This window comes from Cryptomeria japonica, chromosome 10, assembly GCF_030272615.1.
Source record: "Cryptomeria japonica chromosome 10, Sugi_1.0, whole genome shotgun sequence".
Lineage (NCBI taxonomy): Eukaryota > Viridiplantae > Streptophyta > Pinopsida > Cupressales > Cupressaceae > Cryptomeria > Cryptomeria japonica.
In genome coordinates, this window is record NC_081414.1 from 66010593 (window position 1) to 66037001 (window position 26409).

At 36.0% G+C, this 26409-nt stretch overlaps 1 protein-coding gene across 1 annotated transcript in view; it reads left to right on the forward strand.

Annotated features, from left to right (window-relative positions):
- LOC131033254 (cytochrome c oxidase subunit 6b-1) overlaps nt 1-24336 on the forward strand; it is a 49392-nt gene extending 25056 nt beyond the window's left edge. Inside the window, exon 5 of the mRNA XM_057964425.2 lies at nt 23832-24336. Coding sequence (XP_057820408.1) covers nt 23832-23885 — 54 coding nt within the window. The 3' untranslated portion in view covers nt 23886-24336. The remainder of the gene's footprint in view (nt 1-23831) is intronic.
- The last annotated feature ends 2073 nt before the right edge of the window (nt 24337-26409 follow it).

Sequence of the window (26409 nt, forward strand, 5' to 3'; positions counted from 1 at the left end):
CAGTTAAGATACATGAAGGTGTGAGATACCTTCAGTTAGGGATGATTATGAGCCATATAAATATATAATATCAGGCAACTTTTTTATATCCTTGAACTTGCTTTTGTATTATAAAAACCCTTTTGGTAAACTAATTTACATAGTAGAATGGGGTAGAATGGTGTAAATGTTTGAATAGGTTTGCGTAAGTTGTTTCATAGAGTTGCTTTTGTGAGCTTCTAAAGGCTTAGTGGGAATTAGAGCATATATGCAAGATTTAGGATGTTAGCCAAGACATTTTTTTTGTTATGCAAGATGTTGACCTTACTATGCAAACCAATGCCTTTGTTGTGCAAGCCAATGCCCTTGCTGCTAAGCCAATGACTTTGCTATCCAAGCCAACAGCTTTGCTACACTAGATGCTAGATTCTATGCTCTTAACCCATTGAATGTATTGGGATATGTGATAACCATGACTCACATAATTCTTAATTTAGTCATTTATTATATTTGAAACATATTAATTGTTAGCTACGTTGGCTGCACTAGGATTAGGGATTGGTATTGCCTGATGATGCCTTGTAATGTCCTCAATCAGACAACCTTAGGAAATAGATGAATTTTCAAACATGTGTAAGCAATATCAAATGTAGGTGCCAATTCTAGTGAAATTAATGCTTATCAGCAATATGTCAATATTGCAAATCACTTGCCAATCAAAATGCAATGTAATGAACAACAAATTCAACCAACCTCAATGCTGTTTATGAAACATGAAACCCTCAAATGCTGAAAATAATCTATTTATTGATGTATGAAAGTTGGAAATATGTACAGAACCTTTGATTATACTTCCACTTGCACCTTGAATATTTAATTAAGGCAGTGCTGACTGTTATGACAGCCAACAATCCTTTGAACAGCAGTTTAGGCAAATAACAAAATTAATTTTACCAGCAATTTTCTCTTGCAAGAGTTAATACAGCTGTAAAGAAGGTTACAAACCCTTGAAATAGGTGCCAAACATGCAATGCTGGAGCTGGAACTGTATGATGACAGTGGGAGGTGCATGAACAGGTCTGAAATCTATCTTGAATGTCAACAAATTGATGATAGCAGCTATTCTAAGTATTAGCTGAACCCTGAAAAACTTGTGTAACAGTAGATCTGTTGTGAGGTATTCACACATCGCCCCATTGCAAATGGGTGACCCCCACTTTTTGCTTTCTAGGGTTAGCTCTTTTAGTTTTGTTGTTGGTCGTTTTAGTGTCTTAGCCTTTGCATTGAAGGGATTGAGTTTCTCAAAGGTCATCAATCCAGGTGGATCTCCTCAAGAGGTCAGGTCAATTGAGTGATTAGGGGTTATTTAGATCATTCCTAGGGTTTTTTGTGTACTATCCGGTCACACTTCAAGTTGCTAAATCAAGCCTTGGTTGAATGCATAATGTCCTCCTAGGTCCCGTCCCTTACATCAAGGTCAGAGCGAACTCGCCTTAGAAGTGTGGAATGTCATCCTGATCCTGAAATGGCTTGAAATGGCCTAAAATTTGAAGGATCTTCCAAAAACTAGATTTTGCATTATAAATACTGGAGGTCTGAAACCACTCTCAAACATCCTGACAATATATATGGAATATAACTTAAAGTATAAGTAAGGAAATGTCACTTATACTTAAATGTTATATTCCATATATAAATCCTGACGAAGAGACTAACTTGTCAAACAACTTCATGTTGGAGCACTTAGGAGCGAACTTATGTTTGAGCATTTCAGAGCGAACTTCCAACTTCATGTTTCACCAATTTGGAGCGGACTTCCAACTTCATGAATCACCGATTTGGAGCGAAGTTTACTACTTCATGAGAGTTCGGGTTTTGGAGCGAAAATTTCCAACTTCGGGAGTTGCAAAAGAGGAGCGAAGTTCTTACTTCTGGAGTTGAGTGAGAGGAGCAAAGTTCTTACTTCATGACCTAAGGTTTTGGAGTGAAGTTCATAATCTTGCAAAGTGAAACGATTTTTAAGAATGAAGTTGGATATAAATAGGAGAAATAATTAAGAGAAGCAACGTCATGTTTCACCAATTTGGAGTGGACTTCCAACTTCATGAATTAAAGTGAAGGAGCGAACTTCATCCTAGAAGGTTTTAGAGCAAAATCATTGCTTCATGAGTTGCACTTCTCAAGCGAACTTCACAAGTTGATGGATAAAAGTGAGATTCAACATCTTTATGACTTGAGCCTTTGGAGCGAAGTTATACTTCATACATTGGGAAATAGGAGTGAAGTCAACAACTTCATGAGTTGAGAGATAGGAGCGAAGTTTGAACTTCATAAATTACCTCCTTGAAGCGAAGTGTGCAACTTCATGTTTAAGGGATTAAGAGTGAACTTCATGTCTAGAGGGAATGGAGCGGATTTCACACAAAAACAATCAACTTCATGAGTTAGGGATTTGAGGTGAATTTCATAATTTCATGAAGATGCAAGGAGATCAAAAGGAATTTCATGCTTGAAGCCTACAAGAAAATAACAACTTCATGTTTGAGCAAATTGGAGCGAAGTCCTCTACTTCACAAATTGCTAGGATGGAGCGAAGTCCTCTACTTCACAAATTGCTAGGATGGAGCGAGATGAACTTCATGATCTCACCAAGAGGAGCGAAGTTGAACTTCATGTTGGAGTGTCTTGGAGCGAATTTCATGTTTCCACCCTTTGGAGCGAAATTGAACTTCGGGAGTTATCATCTAGGAGCGAACTTCATGACTTTACTTCTTGGAGTGAATTTTATCAATGAACATGCATGATGCAATCTTGCATGAGCGAAGTTGAGTTAGAGATGAAGGATGATCATCTTGAGTAGATGCAATGCCAAATGAACTTCATGAGCTGCTGGTTTGAAGAGATTTAATTACTTCATGAGTTGTAGGATGAAAGCGAACTTCATAAGTTCAAGGTTTGGAGCGAATTTTCTACAAGGGTAAACTTCATGACTTGGCAAATTGAAACGAAATCCTTTACTTCATGTTTGAGCAAAATGGAGCAAACCACTAGTAATGAACTTCATGAGTTCAAGAAGGAGACCAGATGTCAACTTCATGAATCAAGCTTCATGAGCGAATTTTAACTTCATGTTTGAGACAAGCAAGCTTCATATAGGGGGGCTTCAATGGAAAATTCCAACTTTACAAACCAAGGGATACAAATGAACTTCAAGAATTAAGACATGAGCAAACTTCACAATTTGAAAGATATGAGTGAAGTCCACAAATTGAGTCTCAAAAGAAAAATTCAAGTAAGTGAACTCCACTTCATGTGTTCTTAGTTGAAGGCGAAGGTGCAAGATTGGTTACATGATTACTACCTTTGAAGTTTACAAAGAATCATTTTAAGTTGAAAGGATGAAAGATGAGAATTCAAAGATCACTTTATGAGAAGTAAGGCGAACTTCATGAGCAGAGGCTTGGGAGTACACTCCAAGAGCTCCTCTTCACGAGCAAAAAGCAACTTCAAGTGTCCCTTCATGAGGGTGAATTCTCTTTATATGCTCTTATTAAGCTTATATATCAAGTGTATTTGATACTTGCTTGTTTTTATTTGCAGGACATGAAGAGAGTCACAAGAGAAAAGGTTTGGAGTTTCAAAGGAGAAAGATAGCGGTGACATTAGAAGTACATCAATACTTCAAAACTAAGTTATCGGTTCCGGTTCGGATTTAGGTACGGATTCACGGATTGGGCAATTTTTTTTTTTTTTTTTTGGTAGGGGTACGGGTACGTCCGCACATATATATATATATATTTTAGTTTTTTTTAAATATATATATGTTCAAACTTCAAACATCAAAATTATATATGTTCACAGTTCAAACACACAAATATGAAACATACAATGTAACTTTCCCATACAATGATACATAAATGATAACAGATAAATCATAAATCATAAATCCATAATTGCCAATGCCAATAAATATTTTGATATTTGATATATCGTAAATCATAAATGTAATATCATATTCATAATTTGCAAAAAAGATAATATTCAAGTTTCAAGTTTCAATTGATTCAAGTTTCAAAATGTTAAAATAAGATTAAAAAAATTGTTTTTTAATTGTTTTTCTTTGTTTTCTAACCCGTGGGCCCCGTTTTTGGGAACTGTTGATGTGTTTTTCATGCACATGCGAACACAGAATAAAATACCCAAAGGTACCTTATCCTCTCTTGAGCAAAGTTTCCCGACTGTTGAAGATCTCGTCGAAGGATCAGTCGAGGCAACTCCAAGGTTCTTGTATGTAGGTTCTCTACTCGTGGATAAGCTCTCTGTGGTATGATGTGATTTTGCTGGAATCAAAAGGGGACTTACACTCGATGACCTGAATGTCTGATTTGTTGGAATCACAAGATTTCACTAGCCTAGATTTTGAAAAAAGAGGAAAAAGATGAGGGCGAGGAAAGGATCTAATTCGAACACTAAGAATGTAGGAGCAATGAATAATCTTTGATGAAATTCTAACTACGTCTTGTTTTGACATCCCAGGATCATCTCCACAAGGTTAGTGCGATCTTCAGAGGAAAACTTTATGATGTTCAGATCATCCTACAGGCATAGACATCATCAGGCTGTTGCATATCAGTGAAGAAGCGACAATTGAAGTTAAGCTTAAATTGAATGATTCCAGTTGACTACACAAGGCAAGTTTGCAATCAACAAACTGCTAGTAGTATGAATATACGAATTTCACATCAATCAAACACATTTCTTCCACTCATCTAATAACATGAAATCAAATTTGAGAAGTATAGAGACCATGCAAATTGTTGAATCGACCCATAGATTTCACCATTTCTTCAATGAAGTTTTACAAAGTCTTTTACAACAACATCTTGGCAACAATCTTTGCCTTCTCTTTCTATTCTACTTTAATTGCTATTCTATCAACTGACTATTCACTATTTCTAACTATTCACCTTCTAACTACTGACTAACTATTCTCTAACTATTAACCTTTACAAATGAAGAGCCAAGGCTTTATATAGGGAGCTCTTTACATTTCAATGGCTTAGATTGGATTAGAATGAATGGCTAGGATTACAAGATGAAAACCCTAATTAGGGTTTGTTACAACAAAACCTTTTAGCTAATGAGAAAATTACATTCAATGCATGAGAACCAATAAGAAACGGGGGTAGGTGCCTCGAAGTTTGTGTCATCATTGATAAGTCAGGTACATTGAATCTAGACATGCTGATGTGGACCAATCCGACATGGAGGAGTGATGACTGGGATGCCACCTTGTCTGGTACTTCCTTTGTGATGACTTTTGCCGATCCTCCATCGTCCTTGATATACTTGATGAACGATGTACCCTTCCTTGACTCTCTTGTGTTTGCCTATGAGATCCTTTTGAAGAGGTCTTCCTTTGACCTTGATGTTGAAATATTCTTCTTGAGATCTTCGTTCCGATCTTCCTCCAACCTGGTGTTTCTGATTTCTTTCTTTTCCTGCTGCAAAACAAACAAATGAACATCAAACACATGATATATAGCTTATACAATCTCTGATTTTATGTGATTTGCAGGTCTGATAGGTACAGGTTTAGGGTAGATTGTCCTTTTCTTGAGCAAATTTGCTCTTGCTATGATGAATTCAGTCCTTCCTTTATTGAATTTTGCTGTTGTTAGGATGTACTCTGCGCCTTAAAGTGACTGATCTCTATAAGACCTGAAATTTGCCTCCTCAATCACCAATCTGTCTAATGAAATCTGCTTTTGAAATTCGCCTTGATGAATTCAGTTGCTCCTCAAATTCGCTCTTGTCGAATTCGGCTTGTGAAGATTGTTGACAAATTTGAAATTTGCTTCTTAACTGCTGAAGGATTTCGCTGTTTGAAGAAGAATGTTTGAAATGAATGATGAATAATTTAAGAATCAACCTCCCTTATATAGGCGCCTTTATGGGAGAATGCACTTCTTTGATGAAAGCCGACTTTGTTTGGATGAATAAATCAATTGTGTTTCCCTTTAGCTGGCCGACTTCTCTTTAAAAAATTCGAATTCGCTTTTGCCGCCAAAGTGAGATTGGTTTATTAATGCATCAAATGTTTCTAGGTTGACTTGCACTTAGTCTTCTCTTGATCTTTTCGATTTTTACCATAATGCAATTGCCTTTAATAGAATTTCGCCTTGGTACCTTAGAGAGGGACATGAGCGAGCTAGGATATAAGTCAAATTTTCATCAATATTTGATGAAGGCAAGCTTAGTTCTCACGATCTGCATGAAGTTTAGGATGCTTGAACACTTGAAACCACCATGAAGAAGACTTACAACACACTATCATTAGCATATTACTCATCCTCAATGCATTTCGCTCCTGTACCTTTGGAAGGTACCTGAGCGAACTAAGGGCTAATCTTAGTTTTCTCGCTCACATACTCAATTTTCATTATCATTAGAAGGCTCATGCTGCAACAAAGACTTAAATTACCTTCAAGAAGGCTTGTCTTGATATCTTGATTAACAAAACATTCCTCTTCAAGAGATTTCGCTCTTGTACCTTCCCCTTCAAGAAGGCTTGTCTTGATATCTTGATTAACAAAACATTCCTCTTCAAGAGATTTCGCTCTTGTACCTTTGGAAGGTACATGAGCGAATTTCTTCCTCTTGACATTCACGCTTCATTCCTATCACTTTGCCTTAGACTTGATTTTTGAAATTCTCTTCTCATTGTGCTCAAGTCAATCTACTCCCAACTTTGCTTAAAACAAGATCCTCTTAGTGCTTTAGGTGAGATAGGAGGTCCTTCCAAGAGATTTCGCTCTGGACCCTTAGAGAGGGACATGAGCGAAATTCTTCTTTTGATTCAATTCCTTCACCATTCCTCAATACTTCACCTTGAACTTAGCTTTTGAATCCTTCTTCCATCATGATCAAGTCGGTTTGCTCCCTAATAAGATCCGTTCAATTGTTGGAGTGAGAAATTAGGACCTTTCAAGGATTTCGCTTCTGTACCTTTGGAAGGGTCGGGAGCAAAATATGCTTCTTGGCTCAGATTCCTCATGTTTTGCTATTCAAACTTGTTTCAATTCAATTTCAAGGCATGCATACATCATTTCCTCTTCAATCACGCCATAGGAGCAAGGATTTTGGTCCAACTTAGAAGCAATGGAGGGCTCTAAGAAAAATTCGCTCCTGTACCTTTGGAAGGGTCAGGAGCGAAAGTGACAATATTGTTCAAATTCTCCAGACTTCACCATTCAACTTGGTTTGAATTCACTTCTAAAGGCACACATAACTCAAGCTTCTTTCAATCAAGCCTCGAAGGCATGAGTTTGGATCCAAGTAAGGAGCAAGAAGGTGTTTTTAAGAAAATTTGCTCTTGTACCTTTGGAAGGGTCGGGAGCGAATTTTATGCTTGTGCTCAAATTCTTAGCTTCTTCTCCAAATTTCTAAGTTCAAGCTTGTTTAAATTTGTCCCCAGAGGTAAGTTCAATTTGATTCCTCTCCAATCAACACTCTAAAGTGATATTTCCATCCAAATTAGAAGCACAAAGAGAGCCTAAGAAGAATTCACTCCTGTACCTTTGGAAGGGTCAGGAGCGAATTTGATGCTCTAGCTCAAATTCTTATCTCTTTCTTCAAATCTTCACGTCTAAACCTCATGACCTTGCTCCTCAAAGGGAAATGAATGGAATTCGTATCAAACAAAGCCTTAAAGTGAAGTCTTCGATCCAAATAGGGGGACAAAGGGAGCCTAAAGAGAATTCGCTCATGTACCCTTGGAAGGGACATGAGCGAAATTTGATAATCTAGCCAAGGGTCTCCAATTTTCTCCAATTTTACATGCTCAAGTCTCAGGAAAACCGGTGATTTTGTCCTCATTTGCCCAAGCAATTGTGCTTAATGAAATTGTCCTAGATTGTGTTGAATTCACTTCTTCCTTGTAAAATTCAGGTTTCCTTTTCCCATAAATCTGTCACTTTCAGCTTGATGAAATCCAACCTGAATCTAATATGGACCAGGTCTGTAGAAATACCCCCAATCTGCTCTTCGTTATTCAAATTAAGATCCTTCTGCCTCAACCTTGAATTAAGCACAGAACTAGGCTTCAAACAAGTTGCTTTTGCTTCATCTCAAGCAGAAATTGACCTCAAATCAGGTCTGATTGTAAATTTAGTGTTGGATGATTATGATGGCTTGCATCTAATTAGGTCTGCTCCTTTTGAATCCTGCTTCCTGAATTAATTTAGGTCTGATCTGCTCTGATTTTCCCGAGTCTTTTATTTTTCACCTGAAAGTAAAAAAAAAAAAACAATTTCAATTAAGAAGGATCAAACAAAACTTAACAACATTATTAGCTTTATCAATCTGGAATTGAATTATCTCTTGGTACTACTGTCTTGAAATATAATATTCTTCACCTTCCATCAGATTGGACCCTGAAAGATGACACTTGGTGAAATTCGCATCAACATGATTGAGATTACCTTCAAAATAAGTCTGATTCACCTTTCCCCCATGCTGGAAGTTAACTACCTTTATCTCTGCCTTGTTCAAATTGAGAGTTTTGTGCTCTTCTGCTGTAGATCATATTCGAGCCTGCCCTGCTCTTCTTATGATTTGATTTTGAATTTAAATCCCCCCCAATGTTTTGTTTATGTGACACATCTTCCACTTCAGAGGCCAGCTTGTTTATTTCCCAAGTGCCACACCTTACATTGTGTTTCATCGTGGCATGTGTTGGGAATATTAGGAGCCAAATAAAATGATGAGGCGGCTGCTTTCCTTTTAAACAAATAAAAATAAAAAATGTCTCAAAAACTTTTTCCTTCACCTTAGAGTTTGGTGGGGCCCAATCAAGGCTACGGTGGTAAAGGAAGTCAAAGGAAATACTATGCCTTAAAACAAGCTTTTAAAATCTCCATTTAAGATTTGTGGGGCCCAAGCAATATGTGGCATGGTATTTAAAAACACTTAAAATTCCCAGGCTAAAGCTCGGTGGGTCCCAACAAGAGTCTTTAATAAAAAGTTAATTCAATTCTCCATTTCGAGTTTAAAGTGGGGCCCAAAAAGGTGATGAGAGGAATGTGAGGGAAGTGGTAAGGGAAGCTGCTACGTGGAGAAAGAGAGGAAATGGGATGTTGGAGGAAAGGGGGACATAAGGGATATAAATGATGGAAGTAGGCGAGGCGTCGGGTTAGGAGGTATAAGAGGTAGTGGATGGAGTTAGGGAAGGTTAGGGAGTAAAATGTAATGGGAGGTATGAGTGGTAATGAAAGGGTAGAGGGGTGTAGGTTATAATGGGATGAGGTTTAGACTAGGGGAAGGAAAGGTGGGATAGATGGGTAAGAAGGTTAGGGGTAGGGGTAGAGGTAAGCTTAGGGAAATAAAGGAAGTGAGACTTATGGGATGTGGGTTAGAATAGGTGATTTTAGGGGAATAAAGGGGGAAAGGGAGTGTGAGATAGAAGGTATGAGGGGAAGAGAGATGTTAGGATAGAATAGGGATAGGGGTTAGGTGGAAAGGAAGTTAGTGAAGGGAGGTGAGGGTGTAGTGGTAGGATTAAATGTAGGTGAAGGGTAGTAGATGAGTATGTTAGGTGAAGGTGATAAAAGATAAAGAGATATAGAAGGCAAGGGATATGGAAGTGGAAAGGGTAGGGTGAAATGGTGATGGTAGGAAAGGGGAAGTGGAAAGCCGATAAGATGGAGGGTTATGGAATGAAGAGAGAGACGAAAGGATGAAAGGGTGGAATGGTGATGGCGAAGGCGAGGAATGGAAATGAGAGTGATCGGGCCTGGGCATCCACGGGCAGTGTTGGGAGAAGTGGAAGTGATAAAATCTTGGCTAGGTAAAGGAAGTGTCGAACCTCGGTTCATCTTAAAGAGACAAACTTGATCAACTTCTGACCTCTTGACCCACTATACCTCTTCAATGCAAAGGTTCATAGCGAAAGACTCAACACTAACCTAGAACTAAGCTAAGAGGACTAATCCTAGAAAGCGAAAAGTAGGGGTCCCCATTCGCAATGGGGCAATGTGTGAATACGTCACAACAAGAACCCACGGGCTTGGGTTCACCTGGGTCCCCCTTGGTTCGACCTGGGTCCCACCCGGGTCCTACCCAGGCGGCTGGGTTCCCTGTGGGTCTTGCGTCGCAGGACCCACAGGGAACCCAGCCGCTTGGGCAGGACCCGGGTGGGACCTAAGTTGAACCAGGCTCGAACCAGGACCGGGCATGAACCAGGACCAGGACCCAGCCATTTTTGGCAAGAACCGGTAACTGAGCTTCAAAACTAAGATCTACACCTCGCACATCTATGATTGAAGCCTACATCGAGCATGATTGAAGAAGCAGACAGTTTCAAAAGAGTTAATCAAAGTTAGAAAATCAAACCTACAAAGGGCAAGTTGGAGGTCGCGTCCCAGTCATCATCCCAGTCACTATCTCTACCAATTAGAGGGATTGCACATCTGCATGTCTTGATTCAATGTACCTGATTCATTAGTTATGGCACAAACTTTGAGGCACCCACCCCTGATATCTATTGGTCCACACTTTCTAAATGTAATTTTCTTATTGGCTAAGGAAAAGTTTGTTGTAACAAACCCTAATTAGGGTTTTCATTATAGAATCCTAGCCATTGATGGAGAATCAATCCTGGCCATTCATTTTAAATGAGCTCTCTATAAAAGCTCAGAGTCTCTCATTTGTAAAGGTTAATAGTTAATAGTGGGAGAATAGCTAAAAGAAGGTTAATGGTGAATAGTTGGTTAATAGCTGGTAGTGAATAGAATAGCAATTAAAATAGCAATTAGAGTAGATTAAGAGAAGGAAGAATTGCTGGTATGACTTGTAAATGAGATACTCTTTTCATTGAAGTTATGGTGAAATTTGTTATTTCAACAAGCCTCATGGTTCTACTTCTCAATTTATTTTCATGTTAATTAGATTAAATGGAGAAGTTGTTAAATGTATTCATGTGGAATTCGCTTAATCCATACCACTAGCCTCTTGCTGCTTGTAAGTGCGATTTTGTGTGGTCAACTGGAATGATATGAGCTTAACTCCGAATCATCCTACACTCATTGCTTATGCGTTAACTTGAATGGTGATCAATGTTTGATGGTATTGATTCGAACATCCTTGAAATGTCCTTAGAAGTTTGCACCAAGCTCGTGTCAAATTGTTCAGTTTGATGGTGAGACCTCGCTTAGTAGGATTCCATCTAGTCATTCACTCATCTTTCTACATTCATAGGATTAGAATAGACTCCCTTAAACCCTACATCTTTCGCTTTTTTTTTTTATCTTTCAATTGAGTAGATAGGACCTAAGTTCCAGCAAATCAAGCATTCAGGCATTTAAATGTAAGTCCCCTTGTGGTTCCAGCATAATCACATCAAACCAACTAAGCTTATCCACATCTAGAGACCCTACATTGATGAATCTTGGAGTCTTCTCAAGTGATCCTTAAGCTAATCTTCATCATTTGAGAGATTTTGTTCAAGAGAGGATAAGATACCTATGGTATTTTATTCTGTGTTCGCATGTGCCTAAAAAACACATCAACAAGATCCAAGGTCTGAAAGGTCTCACAACAGCAGCGATTAATCCAAAAAACCCTAGGCACAACACTTCTTAGGGATGGAATCATCAATCAAATGCTGGTTGCAGCTTTTATGAGGGATAGAAACATTGATTAATCAATTGGAAATCTCAACAAAATAGCAAATCCAAACTTTATGTCAGCAACAACAGCAAACCTCCCTCAAACTGATGGCTGCAAACATAAATTACAGCTGATCTAATGATTGGAATATTCCACAAAAAATGGCAATAGTGTGAAACCCCTTTAAAATCAACAAATCTAACCTTTTCACACTATAGTGATACTGTAGCAACTGAAAATGACTTCAAGTCAGCTGTCAATCTTCAACAATTCAGCACAACTGTGACTCTCGGATGGAATCAGCTTCAATAAATAGAGTGTTTTTATTCTTGAATTTAAATATGGAAACCAAGAGGGTAAGTCTCTAACACCAAGGGTTTTCGTCGTTGAATACTTCAAAACTCGAATTTGAAGGGAAAAGTGAAAGATAACAAAAATTGGTTACTTGGATGTAAGGCTTGACCTCTCCTTTATAGGCACTCAATTTGGGCCCTTTATTTTATTTTTTATTTATTTTTCCCTTCAAGCATTTAAAATTTTTTTTAAATTACAAAAAGATGTTTTTTGAATTACATCATGAATAAAGTGTTAAAAACACTTTTTATATATTACATAGGCTTTATAATAATGTTAAGTTTGCTGCTTTTGAAAATAAAGTGATTGGGCCCACTCAAAACATGTTATTAGTTTTTCTCTTATTTTATCCTTATAATGTCCCTTGTTGCGATCTTCCTGATTTTTGCCCTAAAATAACAATTCCAACTTAAGTTGAAGAATGCAATTCATTTATAAATATAACTTTATAATAATATTATCAACTGCAATGCACTATATAAGATAATCCTGGTTTAGGTCCTACTGACAATGTTAATTAATAGAGATTGATATTCAAAATCATTAAGCAATTGTGATAACATCTAATTTAACAAAGTATTAACATTAAATATCAATATTCCATTATAACGTGTAAATCCCTATAAGCATCATTCATATTTAAATCAAGAGACCTCAATATCATTAATATCTTTTCCATGGCATAGTCCTATAGTCAACCATATTAGGAATTCGTTGGAAATGTTTGTAAACCACAATCTGAAGTGGTCATCTTTGTATTGCGAGAGCATGGGTGGATTCCACGTCCATGTATCTTGGGGTGTACTTAAGGAGGCCCTCAAGCCTAGGGGTATGATTGGATCCTTGATCCTCAACATCCCAGACCCACCAACATGGCAAGATCTCGGGTCCACTCCAATCCTCAACCCACCTTGGAGGCTAGCCATCCTCCTCGATCAAGCTTGGGAGCACCATTTGCCTGCCAACCCACGAGCATAGTAGGACATCCAATTCATCCATCTTAGGGCGGCGTGTTTGATAAGGCATATGAAGACTGCCTTCGTCAACAAGCCTAGGAGTAGTCACTTGCCTCCCAGTCCATGAGCATGGCAGGACCTCCAATCCTTCCATTTCGGGGTGGCGTACTTGATGAAGAAAGGCCGGTACTACAACTCTCGTGAACTCGGAAAGCTGGCCGTCCTTCCTATTTGCAAGACATTTTTAATATATTCAAAAAATATTGCTAAAGGAATTTGCTATTGCATTGCTAATAAATGCCTCTAATAGAGATGCAATATAACTACTTACAAATAGCTGCAATAACTTGACTTCTACAATATATAAATATATCTATTAATTCACAATCTAATATTATTCTAAAAAATGGAATTTTTAATTATTACTCTTTATTGGCAATTAACATTTTACTCACATATATATTTTTATATCTTGATTTCCACTTGATGCCTTCCTCAAATGAAGCTTCCTCTTTTTATACCTTCCAAGGTGGGAAGGGTCACAACCCTTAGCCTTGAAAAGATACATCTTAAGCAATCGCTACCCTTTCCTGACCGCTGCTGTTAAGGATAACAAGGGGTCGCTGCTTAGCATACAATAATTGCCACCGTTAAGGATAAATGATTTTTAATATCTCTCGAGGGAAAACACCAACCAATAATGATTATTATACCTTTGCTTTCCTTGTAATATTTATAAGCTGGCAATCTGTTATTTTTTATTTTTTTATGGTGGGGGGCATGACAATCCCTTAGCCTACGGAAAATAAGTAGGCTACGAGTCTTCAATTAATTTATTTTATAAAGGGGACATGACATGCCTATAAATAAGAGGTAGTGAGTAGTTGTGGAGTAGGGAATTGTAAGACTTTCGGAGGTTCCTTGCTTGAACTGGCTCATTTTGATTGAGTATTTGCATCTTCATTTCAATTATTTTATCTCTTGATCTGAGTAATTTCATTACAATTGGTAATGTAGCATGTTTTTGGCACCTTGAAGATCTGAAAAGGGTAATTTTTTTTTTTTCGGTTTAAGAAGTGGTGTTGTCAGTGTATGTTTCTCCCTTAATTGCTTTTTTTTTAATTTAAAAATTTGGAGGGTTAATCAAGGACATATTAAAGAAGTTACATTCCAGATTTGAGGAAGTTTGCATTGTAAATTTTTTTAAGTGGGACTGTAGTAAATTTTGCTCTAGAATCACAAATTCCATTCAAATAAGAAGTGTAGGATAGTTAGAGGTATAACTTTATCATTAAAAATGCCCTTTTAACAAGATAAACCCCGTTTTAAGTCCTGCAACCACAATCAGTAATATAAATCTCAATTATTCTCATTAAGGTTAGTAATCACACATATGAGTACATATAATTATCCTAATTCATTAGATAGGTCATATCTACATTTATTATTTAGTATTCAATCACAATAGGGTTTGAATGAAGGAACACGATAGGATCGGCCCAAAGGAATCTCACACTAAGCCCAAGAGTGGACCACTCACCCTCTTGGCTCCACGGGGTAGGCACATTGGACAGCCAGCATGGAGTTGTCTACCTAGTGGAACGCTTGTATCTGTACCCCCGATCCATGTTTCCTTCATCATCTTCAAACAATCAACCAATCCACACTATGGAGTCCCTTGGAAAATCATATAAGGCGCCTTGAGCCTATCCCTTCCCATCAAGCCCAAGAGCACAGAATGAACACCTAATCATTCGGTCTTTTGGCCCCACCCGGGGTTGGCGTACATGATGGAGGCAGCGATCCAATAGGACATTCCTTAACAACTCATCCACATTATGGAGTTCCTTGAGAAATCATATAATATGCCTTGGGCTTAGCCCTTTCCATCAAGCCCAAGAGCACGGAATGACAACTGCCATTCAGCATCTTGGCCCCACCCGGGGTTGATGTACTTGATGGAACTCATGTGCTACTTGCAATCTTTATTATGTATTTCATTCTCCCCTCCATAACGGAATGGTTAGTGGGTTAAAGTATTAATGAATCTTTAATATAATTTATGATGCATAATTATCATTATAGAAAAATATAAATATATATTAGCAACAATATTTAATTACTTATCAATCCTACATATTATTAAGTGAAAGACAAGATAACATGTCAGCAAGATCAGGAATCTATGCATTCTGCATCATACCAAACACTTATCAAGTCTGCTGACTATCCTTTGATTAACTCTGAAATCAGATATCCATTTATGATTGATTGCCCTTGCTTGATCTTTTAGATGGTTCCATGCCCCCCGGAATGATGCCTTCATCTTCAATAACCTTCTATCTTGCTGGAGGGTTGTGTCTCTTAGTCGGTTACCCTTTTCTCTTCAAAGAATGGTGTCTCTTCTACGTGTGCCCCTTAACTAATTGTAATTGCTGTTCTCAATTAAATCGTAACTCTTCATGATCTCTGCCTTAACTCAATGTCTATTTTTAATTGATTCCTTCATAACCGCTACCTCTTGATTGCTACTTTAATTTAATCATTTCCATTGCATAATCGTTGTTTTTGCAAATAGTTGTTGTCCTTAAGCATGCTGATTGCTGACTCAAATATGGAATGGCTGCCTCTTATTGACAGAAAATTGTGATGTCTTATGAATAAGACAATTTTCTATTGTTTGTGGAGAGTTATTGATATTGCTTAGGCAGGGGCATTAAAAGTTCTATTATATTCATCTCTCGTGGCATTACAAGTGGTATCAAAGTATGTTCTTGGCAGTTTGAAGGTGATAAAGGAAAAATATCTTTTTCAGTTCAGGAAGTGGTGGTGTCATAATTGCAATTTATTTCTGAAAATATGAGTGATCAAGGACACGTTAAAGAAGTTACATTCTAGGTTTAAGCAAGTTTGAAGTGTTTTTTAAGGAGTGCATTAAAAGTTCTATTATATTCATCTCTCGTGGCATTACAAGTGGTATCAAAGTATGTTCTTGGCAGTTTGAAGGTGATAAAAGGAAAAATATCTTTTTCAGTTCAGGAAGTGGTGGTGTCATAATTGCAATTTATTTCTGAAAATATGAGTGATCAAGGACACATTAAATAAGTTACATTCTAGATTTAAGCAAGTTTGAAGTGTTTTTTAAGGAGTTATTGTGAAATTGGCATTGTCACCAAATTCACTTCCAAGGCTGCAAAACTGAGAATTTTTCGTAACTTTTTAAAAGAATGTGAGGATTGGACTTAAGTAAATTACAATAAATAATTGAGCATATTGGGTTTGTTTTGAATAAATTATTGCAAAAATTAATTTGGTGTCCCCATGGCGGGCATTTCAACTAGAGGCAACCAAAGGAATCTAGTCACAACAAGAATGTTTCTTGAGAAAGAGGATCCAAATAGAAGAGGTGATGTCCCTAAATTGTGAAGCTACCCTAAATGCAACATTCACCAAGGTCAATGAGGAATTATTTTCAGTAATGGTTTCCAAGTTAGACTTAACGGGCTTGGCTTCCAAGTCAAACCTAGTAGGATTGGCAGCAAAGGAGTGAAAAGGGAAAGTTAAGAAATAAGATATCAATGATCTCCCAGGGTTTTTATGAACTCCCTATGGGGAGATTCACATCACAACTCTTGGGATGAAAATGCATCTTCCAATGAAAGTATGGATTCTTGGTTTTGCTTTGATTCAAATCTAAAGAAAGATGGAAATGTGTAAGTTTGATGGGAAGAATCCAACTAACTCTACTAAATGTAACATTTCTTTTTACTTTCATCAAGTGGCAACCTTATATTCGGAACTAGATCAATTCTTTTGGAATTGATGGCAATGGGATTAGAAAAAAAGTGAAGGGTTGTGTTGTGATAGTCTGTTTTTCAAGAGGAACTCACATCCACATTACAACAATAGTCTTATGGATAACTACTTAGCTAGTAGGTATAATTGAGGACTATGCTCAACAATTTCATACCTTATCTTTAAAAGTTGAGCATGTCAGAGAGAAAATCTTGAAGGACCTGTATTAAGGAGGATTAAGGGAGTTCATCAAACATGAGTACACATGTTCAATCCAACTTTTATTTCCCAATACATTAGCATGGCAAGGAAGGTAGTGGAAAAGTTTTTGGCTACGAGGAGACAAGTATTTACTAACATCAAGGGTCTTGACACCCAATTATTGGACTTCCCTTAACTTACTAGGTTGACAGCCCAACAAATTGAAGAAAATAGGCAAAAGGTTTATGTTTTAACTGAGCAAATATTGTTAAGGGACAAAAGTGTGCAGAGGAGGAGCTTTTCTACGTTAAAGGAGCAACAGAAGATGAAGAAGATGTAGAGATAGAAGTGGGGCATCAAAGGAATGAACAAAAGTGCGTAAACCAACATCCTGCGATGCACTATCAGGTATTAGTATCCCACAAACTGTGATGTCCCCATCCTTTATACCTCATGGCCACCAAACTCTTCAATTTTGTGAAGTCTCTGGAGAGATAAAATTGCATCAAAAGATCTCAGATAGGTTATCGATAGTGTGAAATATGTTTGAAAGACAGAAACATCATGCGCACATATTAAGATCGACCAAAAGTGATTGAGCAAAGACTTCATTCTTCGTATGTAATCGATCATCCACATACTATTCAGGAAGTGAAACGTTTGTTAAGAAGATAAATCGTCAAAGGATAAATATTATCACATCATTCAAGTGCTGTAATGATTCTGTCACATAAGTTAACCTTGGTCGTGAAAGGAAGAATCATCTATATTTGGATATACGATTTGCTTACTAGCACCATCATTGGTCAAAAGGCCCGATTAAGACTTGAAGAATAAACAATCAACAGTTTATGCATATCGGTTAAGATGCAAACAAACCATTTATTGTTCCATGGGCATCGTGGGGGATTAATACAATTGCCATAAATGATCTTTGACGTCGTCTGGTTTCAGATTAAGGAGTTTCATATCCCTTGAGGAGCGGATCCTTCTCTAAGGAAACTCACGGAATAGTTTTCTTCTAAGATGCCACTATGGTATAGTCTCCAATGAATAACAAGGTACAAGCAAAGCATGGCATATTATCGTGGCATGGAAAGAATAAGTATAGAGATTAGTGAATAATCTAATATGGTGCGATGCGTAGGGATCATTTTAATATCGTTAAGGATATTGATGACTCAGCAAGGTAATAATCATCTATTATCAGTAAGGAAGTGATTAGTCATGACCATCAATGTGAACAACCGGTTGTTAAGAGATCAGTAATAACCTATTAAGGTGGCAGCGATTACAATCGATTAATTATGGAATAATACAAAGATGAGTTTAGGAAGAGACATCGGACATGTCTCTCGGAGGCATCCAATCTAATTGCAAAGATATAAGGACTAGACTGAAGGTCGATTAGCATGAGAAAACGAAGCGATTTCATATTCCATAAGTGCGACTTCCTGGGAACATTACAATTAAAAGGAAAGATTATTTCATTAGAAAGAGACTTTAATTATCATTGAGAGCAGAGACTTCTTAGAAGTTCATTATCAGAGAGCAGCGACTTAAAACAATGGATCTCAGCGATTAATATCAGTGCTACCCGGGGACGTGTTTTCTGGGAAAAATAAGGCGTCTCGAAAACGGAAACGTCTCAGGGATAGGGGACGACAGGGGACACCTCATGTATTAACTGTTGTTGAAGATATAGCTACGATAGAGATTATCGGCTCCTTATTTATCTCGTCTAGTATCGGCTCCCTAGCTTCCGTTCCTTCCTTGCCTTGTTTACTGTCAGTGACTCTTCATGTTGCAATGGCTATCGGTGAAGGTGATGTGGCTGTCGGTGGAGGTGATGAGGCTGTCCGTGCAGAAGTAACTGTCTGTGCCTTTACCTCTCCCTTCGTGTGACTCTTCATTGAAATTCCGATATGTTATATTCATTATTCTTCCTTGTCTCGTCTTCTTCTTCTTCTTGGGCAGGTTTCTATATCGGCTTCTTCTTCCTTGTGATCGTGTCTGTCAGATCAGAAATAGTGTGTATTTACTCATATTATTATGATTGATAGTATTCTGAGACTATCATCAATTGTATTCTTTTCTGAAATATAATAAAATTAATTTTGAGTGGGCTGGGTTTTTCACCCTCAGGTGGAGGGTTTTCCCAGGATAAGGGCTTGTTCATTTGTGTTTCATTCGCTATTTTCTGTTCTCAGATTTTCTATATTCTGGTTCAAGTTTTAACAACTATTGCATTACATCGTGTATATGAATTTATGAATTTCAACTCTCATTTGAACTCTCAATTCAACCAAATTACTATGCATAATGTATATGATGAATGATTTATCCATGTTATCATATGAATATTTGAAGTTTATCTATATATTTTAAATTTTTCCTATTTTTTATATAGCCATCCTCCGTTCCCAAAAATGACAAAAAAATCTGTCCCAAAAACCCGTTTTCCCGTCCCCCTGTCCCCGTCCTGGAAACTCGGAGTAACATAGATAATATATCACAGCAAATTAATATTAATAACAGCCTCATTAATTATGTGATGGCTGCAGTTTATTATACAAATGAGGTGATTAGAAGATAAGAAATTAGACTGATCGAAGTCAGCAAAAGAGATGATAAGACAGCATAAAACAACGTTGATGATTTGAAGAGCAGCGATTTGTATGAAGGGATGAAATATGACTATAATAAAGAAAATATAATTTGAGGAACAGAGACTATAGTTTGAGGAGCAACAATGATTAATGAGTGAAAGAAAGAAGGTAGCAATTACAAACGTATTGAGTGCCCATGCACATATATTAAGTGCAGCGATTAATAGAAAGTGGTGTGATTGATAACAGCAACGATTAATGCGGAGAAATTATATCATGAAAGGGAGCGAACCATTCATTAAGAACAATCATGCATTAATAAAGGGAAGCAATGAAAATATAGAGGTTAGCAATTCATTCAAGAAACAAAGATTATTTAGACTCAAAGGCAGTGATTATGTTTAATCACAAAGGCAGTGATTAGAAGCGAATAAAGATAAAATTAAGCTTGTTAATGATTAACGAAAGGCAACGCTTAAAGATAATTTTGTAATATAAAACAGTTGGCAAGAATAAAATGAAAATGGGCTAATTGGACGCCTCCTTTTGAAGGATGACTCTTTGGAAAGAGTTCACACCTCTTATGAGGGGCATGTGATAGATATAAAATCACAAGGTGAGAGGGATTGGAAAGGGGATGTTGGTGAATAAAAGGAGGAAAAGATCATGTTAGAAGAATGTAAAGAAGTGCAGCAATGAATATTAATAAGACGAGAATTATATGAAGGCAACAATTGATTTTAATAGAAGAGGCAGCGCATAAGGAATACGTGTAGACCTAAAAGAGATGTGTTGAGTGATATATATACAATGTGTAGATCTAGAGAGATGGATGCAGATTTATGAAAAGAGTACATGCAGATTTATGGAGAGAGTGTGTGCATATTTAATAAAGAGATTGTTTATATCAATTTGTGAAGAACATATCACTTACGAGAAGAGTGTGTTGAATGTACAAAGGCATATCTGTTTATATATATATTATATACACACCAGTTTGGAGAGGGCCTTACATAAGAGAATTATTTCAGATTTGAGGAGAAGATTGTAAAGATTTTATGACAAACTTATAAGGAGATTGTCACAAGTTTTATAGCAGATTTGTAAGGAGAGTAATCAGTTTTATGGGAGATCTATGATCAGCATAAATCCATTGTCAAATCAGAGAAAGCTATTAAGATAAGTTTTATCTTCCGAATTGTTCTTAGAATTTCAAGTTAAATATTATAATGAAATGTCTTAAGATTTGATAAAATTATATTCATAAATATATTACAATTCTCACCTTAACAAATAAATTGTTTTCTCTTGAGCTGGAGCAAATTGGTGATCGAACAAAAGTATGGTTGAGCAAGAGGGAGTTGGAAGATCAATTGGTAAAGCGCAATAGGTTGCAATCATAAAAGAGCGGAGAACTTAGTATATGTGCATTCCAACTTGCGTCTCCTTCACACAAGCCGAATGAATACAAAGAAGGGGATTCAAAGATGTGGGATGAATGCAGAGCATACAGACTTGGATGCTTCCACTTCTCAGCTTGTAGTTGCTTCATTGGAGGACTTGGACAGCGAGAATATTATTGGTGCAGCTGATCCCATTGGCCTTGGCGGTATTGGTGAATCAACTAATGTCGAAGAAGAAGAAGAAGAAGAAGAAGAATAGATGATTTAAACAATTTGAATTAAACTAAGTATAAAGTTCCAATTGTTGCAAGTTGAATTTTGAAACAATGATACTTGAACTTGATATCATCATTTTAATATTTTGATGTTGAACTTGAAGTATATGATGCTATGATGGTATGATCATGATGCTATGATTACAAGTTTATACTTTATGGTGTTTTTATTGTTCATATGATATTATGTGACATTCTGATCTTAATTCATGCTTATAGGCTGCATATATATGTATATATATTACATGTTTTTGTACTAACGAACCCAAACCCCTTTCAAAATTTTGCCGTACTGGTGAATTGGTTCTTCGAACCCGAACTTGAACCCGAATCTGAACCGGCAACCTAGGTTATTGATGCTAGAGTGAATGGAACCTGGAAGTGGGAGATTGGGTTTTTTTTTGTGGTTGCAACTTGCAATCACATATAAGCAAATGCTCCTGAAGCGGTAAAAAAAGGATAACAAGCTCACTCAAATCTACAAGCGAGAATTACCTCCCACAACAAAAATACTTCAGTTTTTCATCTTTTGTTTAAAGAAAGTTATTGGACAATGGATTTTACCACAGATGGTGCTTCTTGAGCTTGATGAAGAGGGAAGAATCATCATGGATCTCAAAGAAATTCTTTAGTCTCACACAAAGAAGCAAAGAATAGGTTATCGCAGAGTACCTCATCAAGTGGAAGAATTTGCATTTGAAAGACATTACATGGGAAGATGAAACTTTCATGCACATGCATTCACATTTGATCCATGTTGCGGACAATGCTTGTCTAAGGGAGGAAGGGGAGAGGGACTGAGTTGGCATGCCACATTTGTAATCCTTGAATCTAGGGTCACATAATTATTTCAATCATTTATTAGTTTTTAAGTATATTTTTTTGTAAATAAGGCCAGTCTCATTGGGATTAGGGATCAATATTGCTCAGTGATGCCCACAACTAGGAGGTAGTGAGTAGTTGTGGAGTAGGATATAGCAAGTTCTGTTCTTATTGTCAAACCTTTGGAGGTTGCCCCCTTGAGCGGGTCATTCTTATCAAGTGTGTTTGCATCTTCCTTTCACTTATATTTATCTCGTGCTAAGTAATTTCTAAATTTCATTACACTGAACTTGCCAAGCAGACTGGCTGGCGAGCTGTCCAAAACAAAGTGACTATTTTGTTGAGCAATATATGTAAGATCAATCACGTAGTCTATAACAGCAGCATTCCAAAAGGAGTTATGGTCCAAAAAAAGGATTTTTAAGATGTTAATGGGTGTTGCAAAAATACCAAAGGATTGTTGAGATGTGTGTTTGGTAGCTGCCAAAGAGAAAAGCTGCACGAACTGAAGATAGATAGAGGACAAATCTGTTTACAAGCTGTCCTTAAAATTGTTTAGGAGTTGTATAGATGTCATTCTCTTTAATATTGTTAAAACAAGATGTCAGTGCTACTATAATTCTATATAGCTAGAGAGTTGTAGTCAACCTAGCCTAGCACTCAGAAATAGCCTCTTTCATTTGCTCAGCAATTCGATTGTTTTTAGAAAAACTTACAGCACCTATCTTTAATCGCTGCTGGTTTGTATATGGTTGATTGAACGATGAGAAATTTATTCCTTTATGAGGACTAACTGTGGTTCCGCACATCAATATAGTGGGGTTGCTCGAGAGGATTGTTGATTGGTTTATGTTTGTTTTATGTTTATTTGTGTTTTTAATAAATGGGCTTGAATATTTAATATTAAGATTGCTGTGATTATCATTGTTCTGATTTTGTGATGGTGATAATTGCTGGGCAATTCGTTATTGGCTGCGTATTTTTGCTATATTTATACACATGCATCTACAAACAAAACAATTATCGTTGCAAGAGTTCCTTTCTTTGAATGATTTGTCCTGACAAATGACAAATTCTAATTCTTTAAGCTTAACAACTTTTCCATAGATCACCAATCCTTTCTTATTGCATTTATGTTTTAACAAATGAATTTTGTTAATAGATTGGTGGCTTCACTAATAATTAAACTGTGTGGACTGTTATTGTACTATGACACTACCTTTGAAAATGAAAATGAAAATGAAAATGAGAGCAGCTTGAAATATGGCATGCATAGTAATGCATTTCTTGTAGTCTGGTTATCTTCCTCATCTTGTTGCTTATTAGAAACTTTTAAGCATACTTGGTTGGGCTTGTTTCGGAGTTTTTTTGTCCATGATGGTGTCGCTTATCATATATGTTGCTTAATAGAAAATCTAATAGCTGATTATTTAATGGATCAAACAATCCAGTCAGCATATTCTGTCTTTAGTTTTGCTTATCAAAAAAATGTACAGCTTTAGAGTTAAATTACAAACTTCTATCATGCATGCCACAATTCACAACTTCTTGAACACGGGTTTTAGCATCTAGCGGTCATCATAATTTGAGCTTTGGGTTAATCTCAAATTTAATATGGGTTGGATTTTTATGTGTAAGCTAATTGCTTGTTTAATGCAAAGTTCTCAGATTGTGAAGATTGTGAACATAGACTATTCTTATCAGAAGATAAAATTGATGATTATTTTTTGAGTTGAATTATTTGCCGAGCATTTTTTTCTGTGCATGCAGATTGAGAGATGGAATGAACAGAGGGAAAATGGGACGTTTCCTGGGCCCCTGTAATGTAGTTACAGTTCATTGTTAATCGTACACAATGAAATTTTCTGTCATTGTGGACATTTTTAAATTCGGCAATTAAGGTTTTATTTGAGGGTACAAAAATGCTTTGCAGATGTCTTTCCTCAAGAGGAGGATGATTTTAGGGGGTGGCCTCTGTTGATACGATCCTCGGGACAACATTTTTTTAGTTATCTCAGAGATTAACAGACACTAAACGCATATGGAATTGGCTGTGTCTCTGTTTGAATAATTCCATTGCAACTGTAAGCATCGGCGATCCTTTCCAAAAAATAAGTGAGCCTTTCCAAAGATGAGTGGTACAATTATCCAATTTATACAGTCATGTGATTGGTTTTTAATAATTACTCCAATAATATAAAATCTTCACCATTTAAGGACTAAAATTACAATATCCTTGATATCTGTAATTGAAATGTCACTCTAAGGTTTATTCTGTGTGGTTTTCAGGTTCATTCTTTCTTTGCATTGTCTTTCTTCAATTTGTATAAAAGTAGGCGTTCACGAGTATAAAAGTAGGCGTTCACGAGGATATAATATAAGATTAATGGAACCCATTAGATTTATATGGTGGCAACTATCAAGATATCTTGAATTCTTTATGGCCAGTCGCATACAGGTTTTTTTCTCCAAATATTGTTTATAGCTTCATCCTTCTATTGGCTTTATTGGACAAGCAATTAATGGCGTTCTAAATTTGATTTGTATATTGCACCAAGGTGTTAGATATAACACATTCAAACCACAGAAAATGTAGATATAGGTAACTTTATATATATGAGATCATCTGTTTTTAGAGCTGGTAACAGTCCCTTTGTTTTTTTAACAGGAAATTAGGGTAAATTTTGTTGTCATATCTATTTTTATTCTCTTATTAGTTATTTGTTAATTGTACATATTTTATCTAAACAATGAATTTCTTTTCTTAATTTAACATTTAATATTTTGATTTAGATAAAATAAGTTAATTTTATATATATTTTTTTTAAGGTGGTAGAAATGTTAAGATAATTTTAAATGTAAAATAAATTTAATTTTGATAAATATGTATATTAGTATATCTATATTTTAAAAATATAAGTAAGATATGTTGAGAGATCAAATTATGAGAATATTTAATATTCATAAATAATAATAAAGAGTTTGGTTTGAAGTGTTTGGTTGAATAGATTGTTTATTTATGAAATGTCATGCACAAAACAAATGAATATTAATAAATCAGCAGTTTTATATTTCAATAATTTTAATAACATTATATATATTTTGTTTTAAAACAATTATGATTTTGAAATTTTTTAGTATGAACTAATAAATTATGAGGTGTAAATAGATGTAATGATAGATGATGTTTTTAAGTGGATATTTGTTTATTTTGGTTTAATGATTGTAAGTAATAATATACAATGCATGAAAGAGTGCCTTTAATTAAAATTGAATTAATAATAATCATTAAGAAAAAGTATGCAATTCTAACAATATAGACATCTCAATTCTTATAGTGGCTTGATAATTATTTATAAAGAAAAATTAGAAGTCAATATCATACTTATTAGATCTATTACAACAACTTTTGTAAAATATTATCAAAATTGAAAATTTATAATTATTGTGGAACAATATTTGAAGAAAAACCACACGTAGTTAATCATAATCATTTATGTGCTAATGATAAGTCTCAGATGACATTTATAAAATAATGTCGAAATAGAATTTAGTCATAGATGCAATGTGTAGCTCTAAAAAAATTATCAAATACAAATATTTTTTGAATTAGTTTAAAACCATTTATGCATTGGTAATAACTCTCCATTTTCAATATCAATAAGAACTCGAACTTTAATTGTGATATTGGACTTCATGACATACAATGCAGGTATTGCATAGTGTGCATGTAACAATCTAAATGATGACTTGACTTGATGCATTGTGAATTTGATTGAATAATTCAACTTAAAAGTAGCAAGCAACCATTCCACAAGTCGCCCTGTGTGATAACTAATTTACAACTGTGTTAGAAAATCTCATAAGCTTCATAGTAAGTTGGTCAAACATTTTCTTTATCATGATTACCATTGGTTTAATAGTGACCTCTCATGATACATCTAGTGAGGTAAAATTATCGAAAGTGTGAGATTTTGCCAAGATCAAGGGCACAATGAAAAACACACGAGAGACAATAGTATGACAAGAACAAAACTATATTCTCATCAATATGCAAATGATCAATTGGATTAACCAATACAATGAATATAGACTTGCATGTATAGGCAATGCCATATGGATATGTGAGCACACAATCATGACATGTGGCTCAATGAGAAAGGGTAGGTAAGAAAAAGTAGGGGTAGGTAGGAGAAATAATATAATATTCCACAAGAAGTGGATGACCCATCGAATGTGGAGTGTAACAACAAGATAAGACCACAAAAGGTGGAATTTATCCTACAAGCTACATCCCTATGTGCACACTTTCCTAAGTGTCATATCCAAACTACGATGAGATGCATTA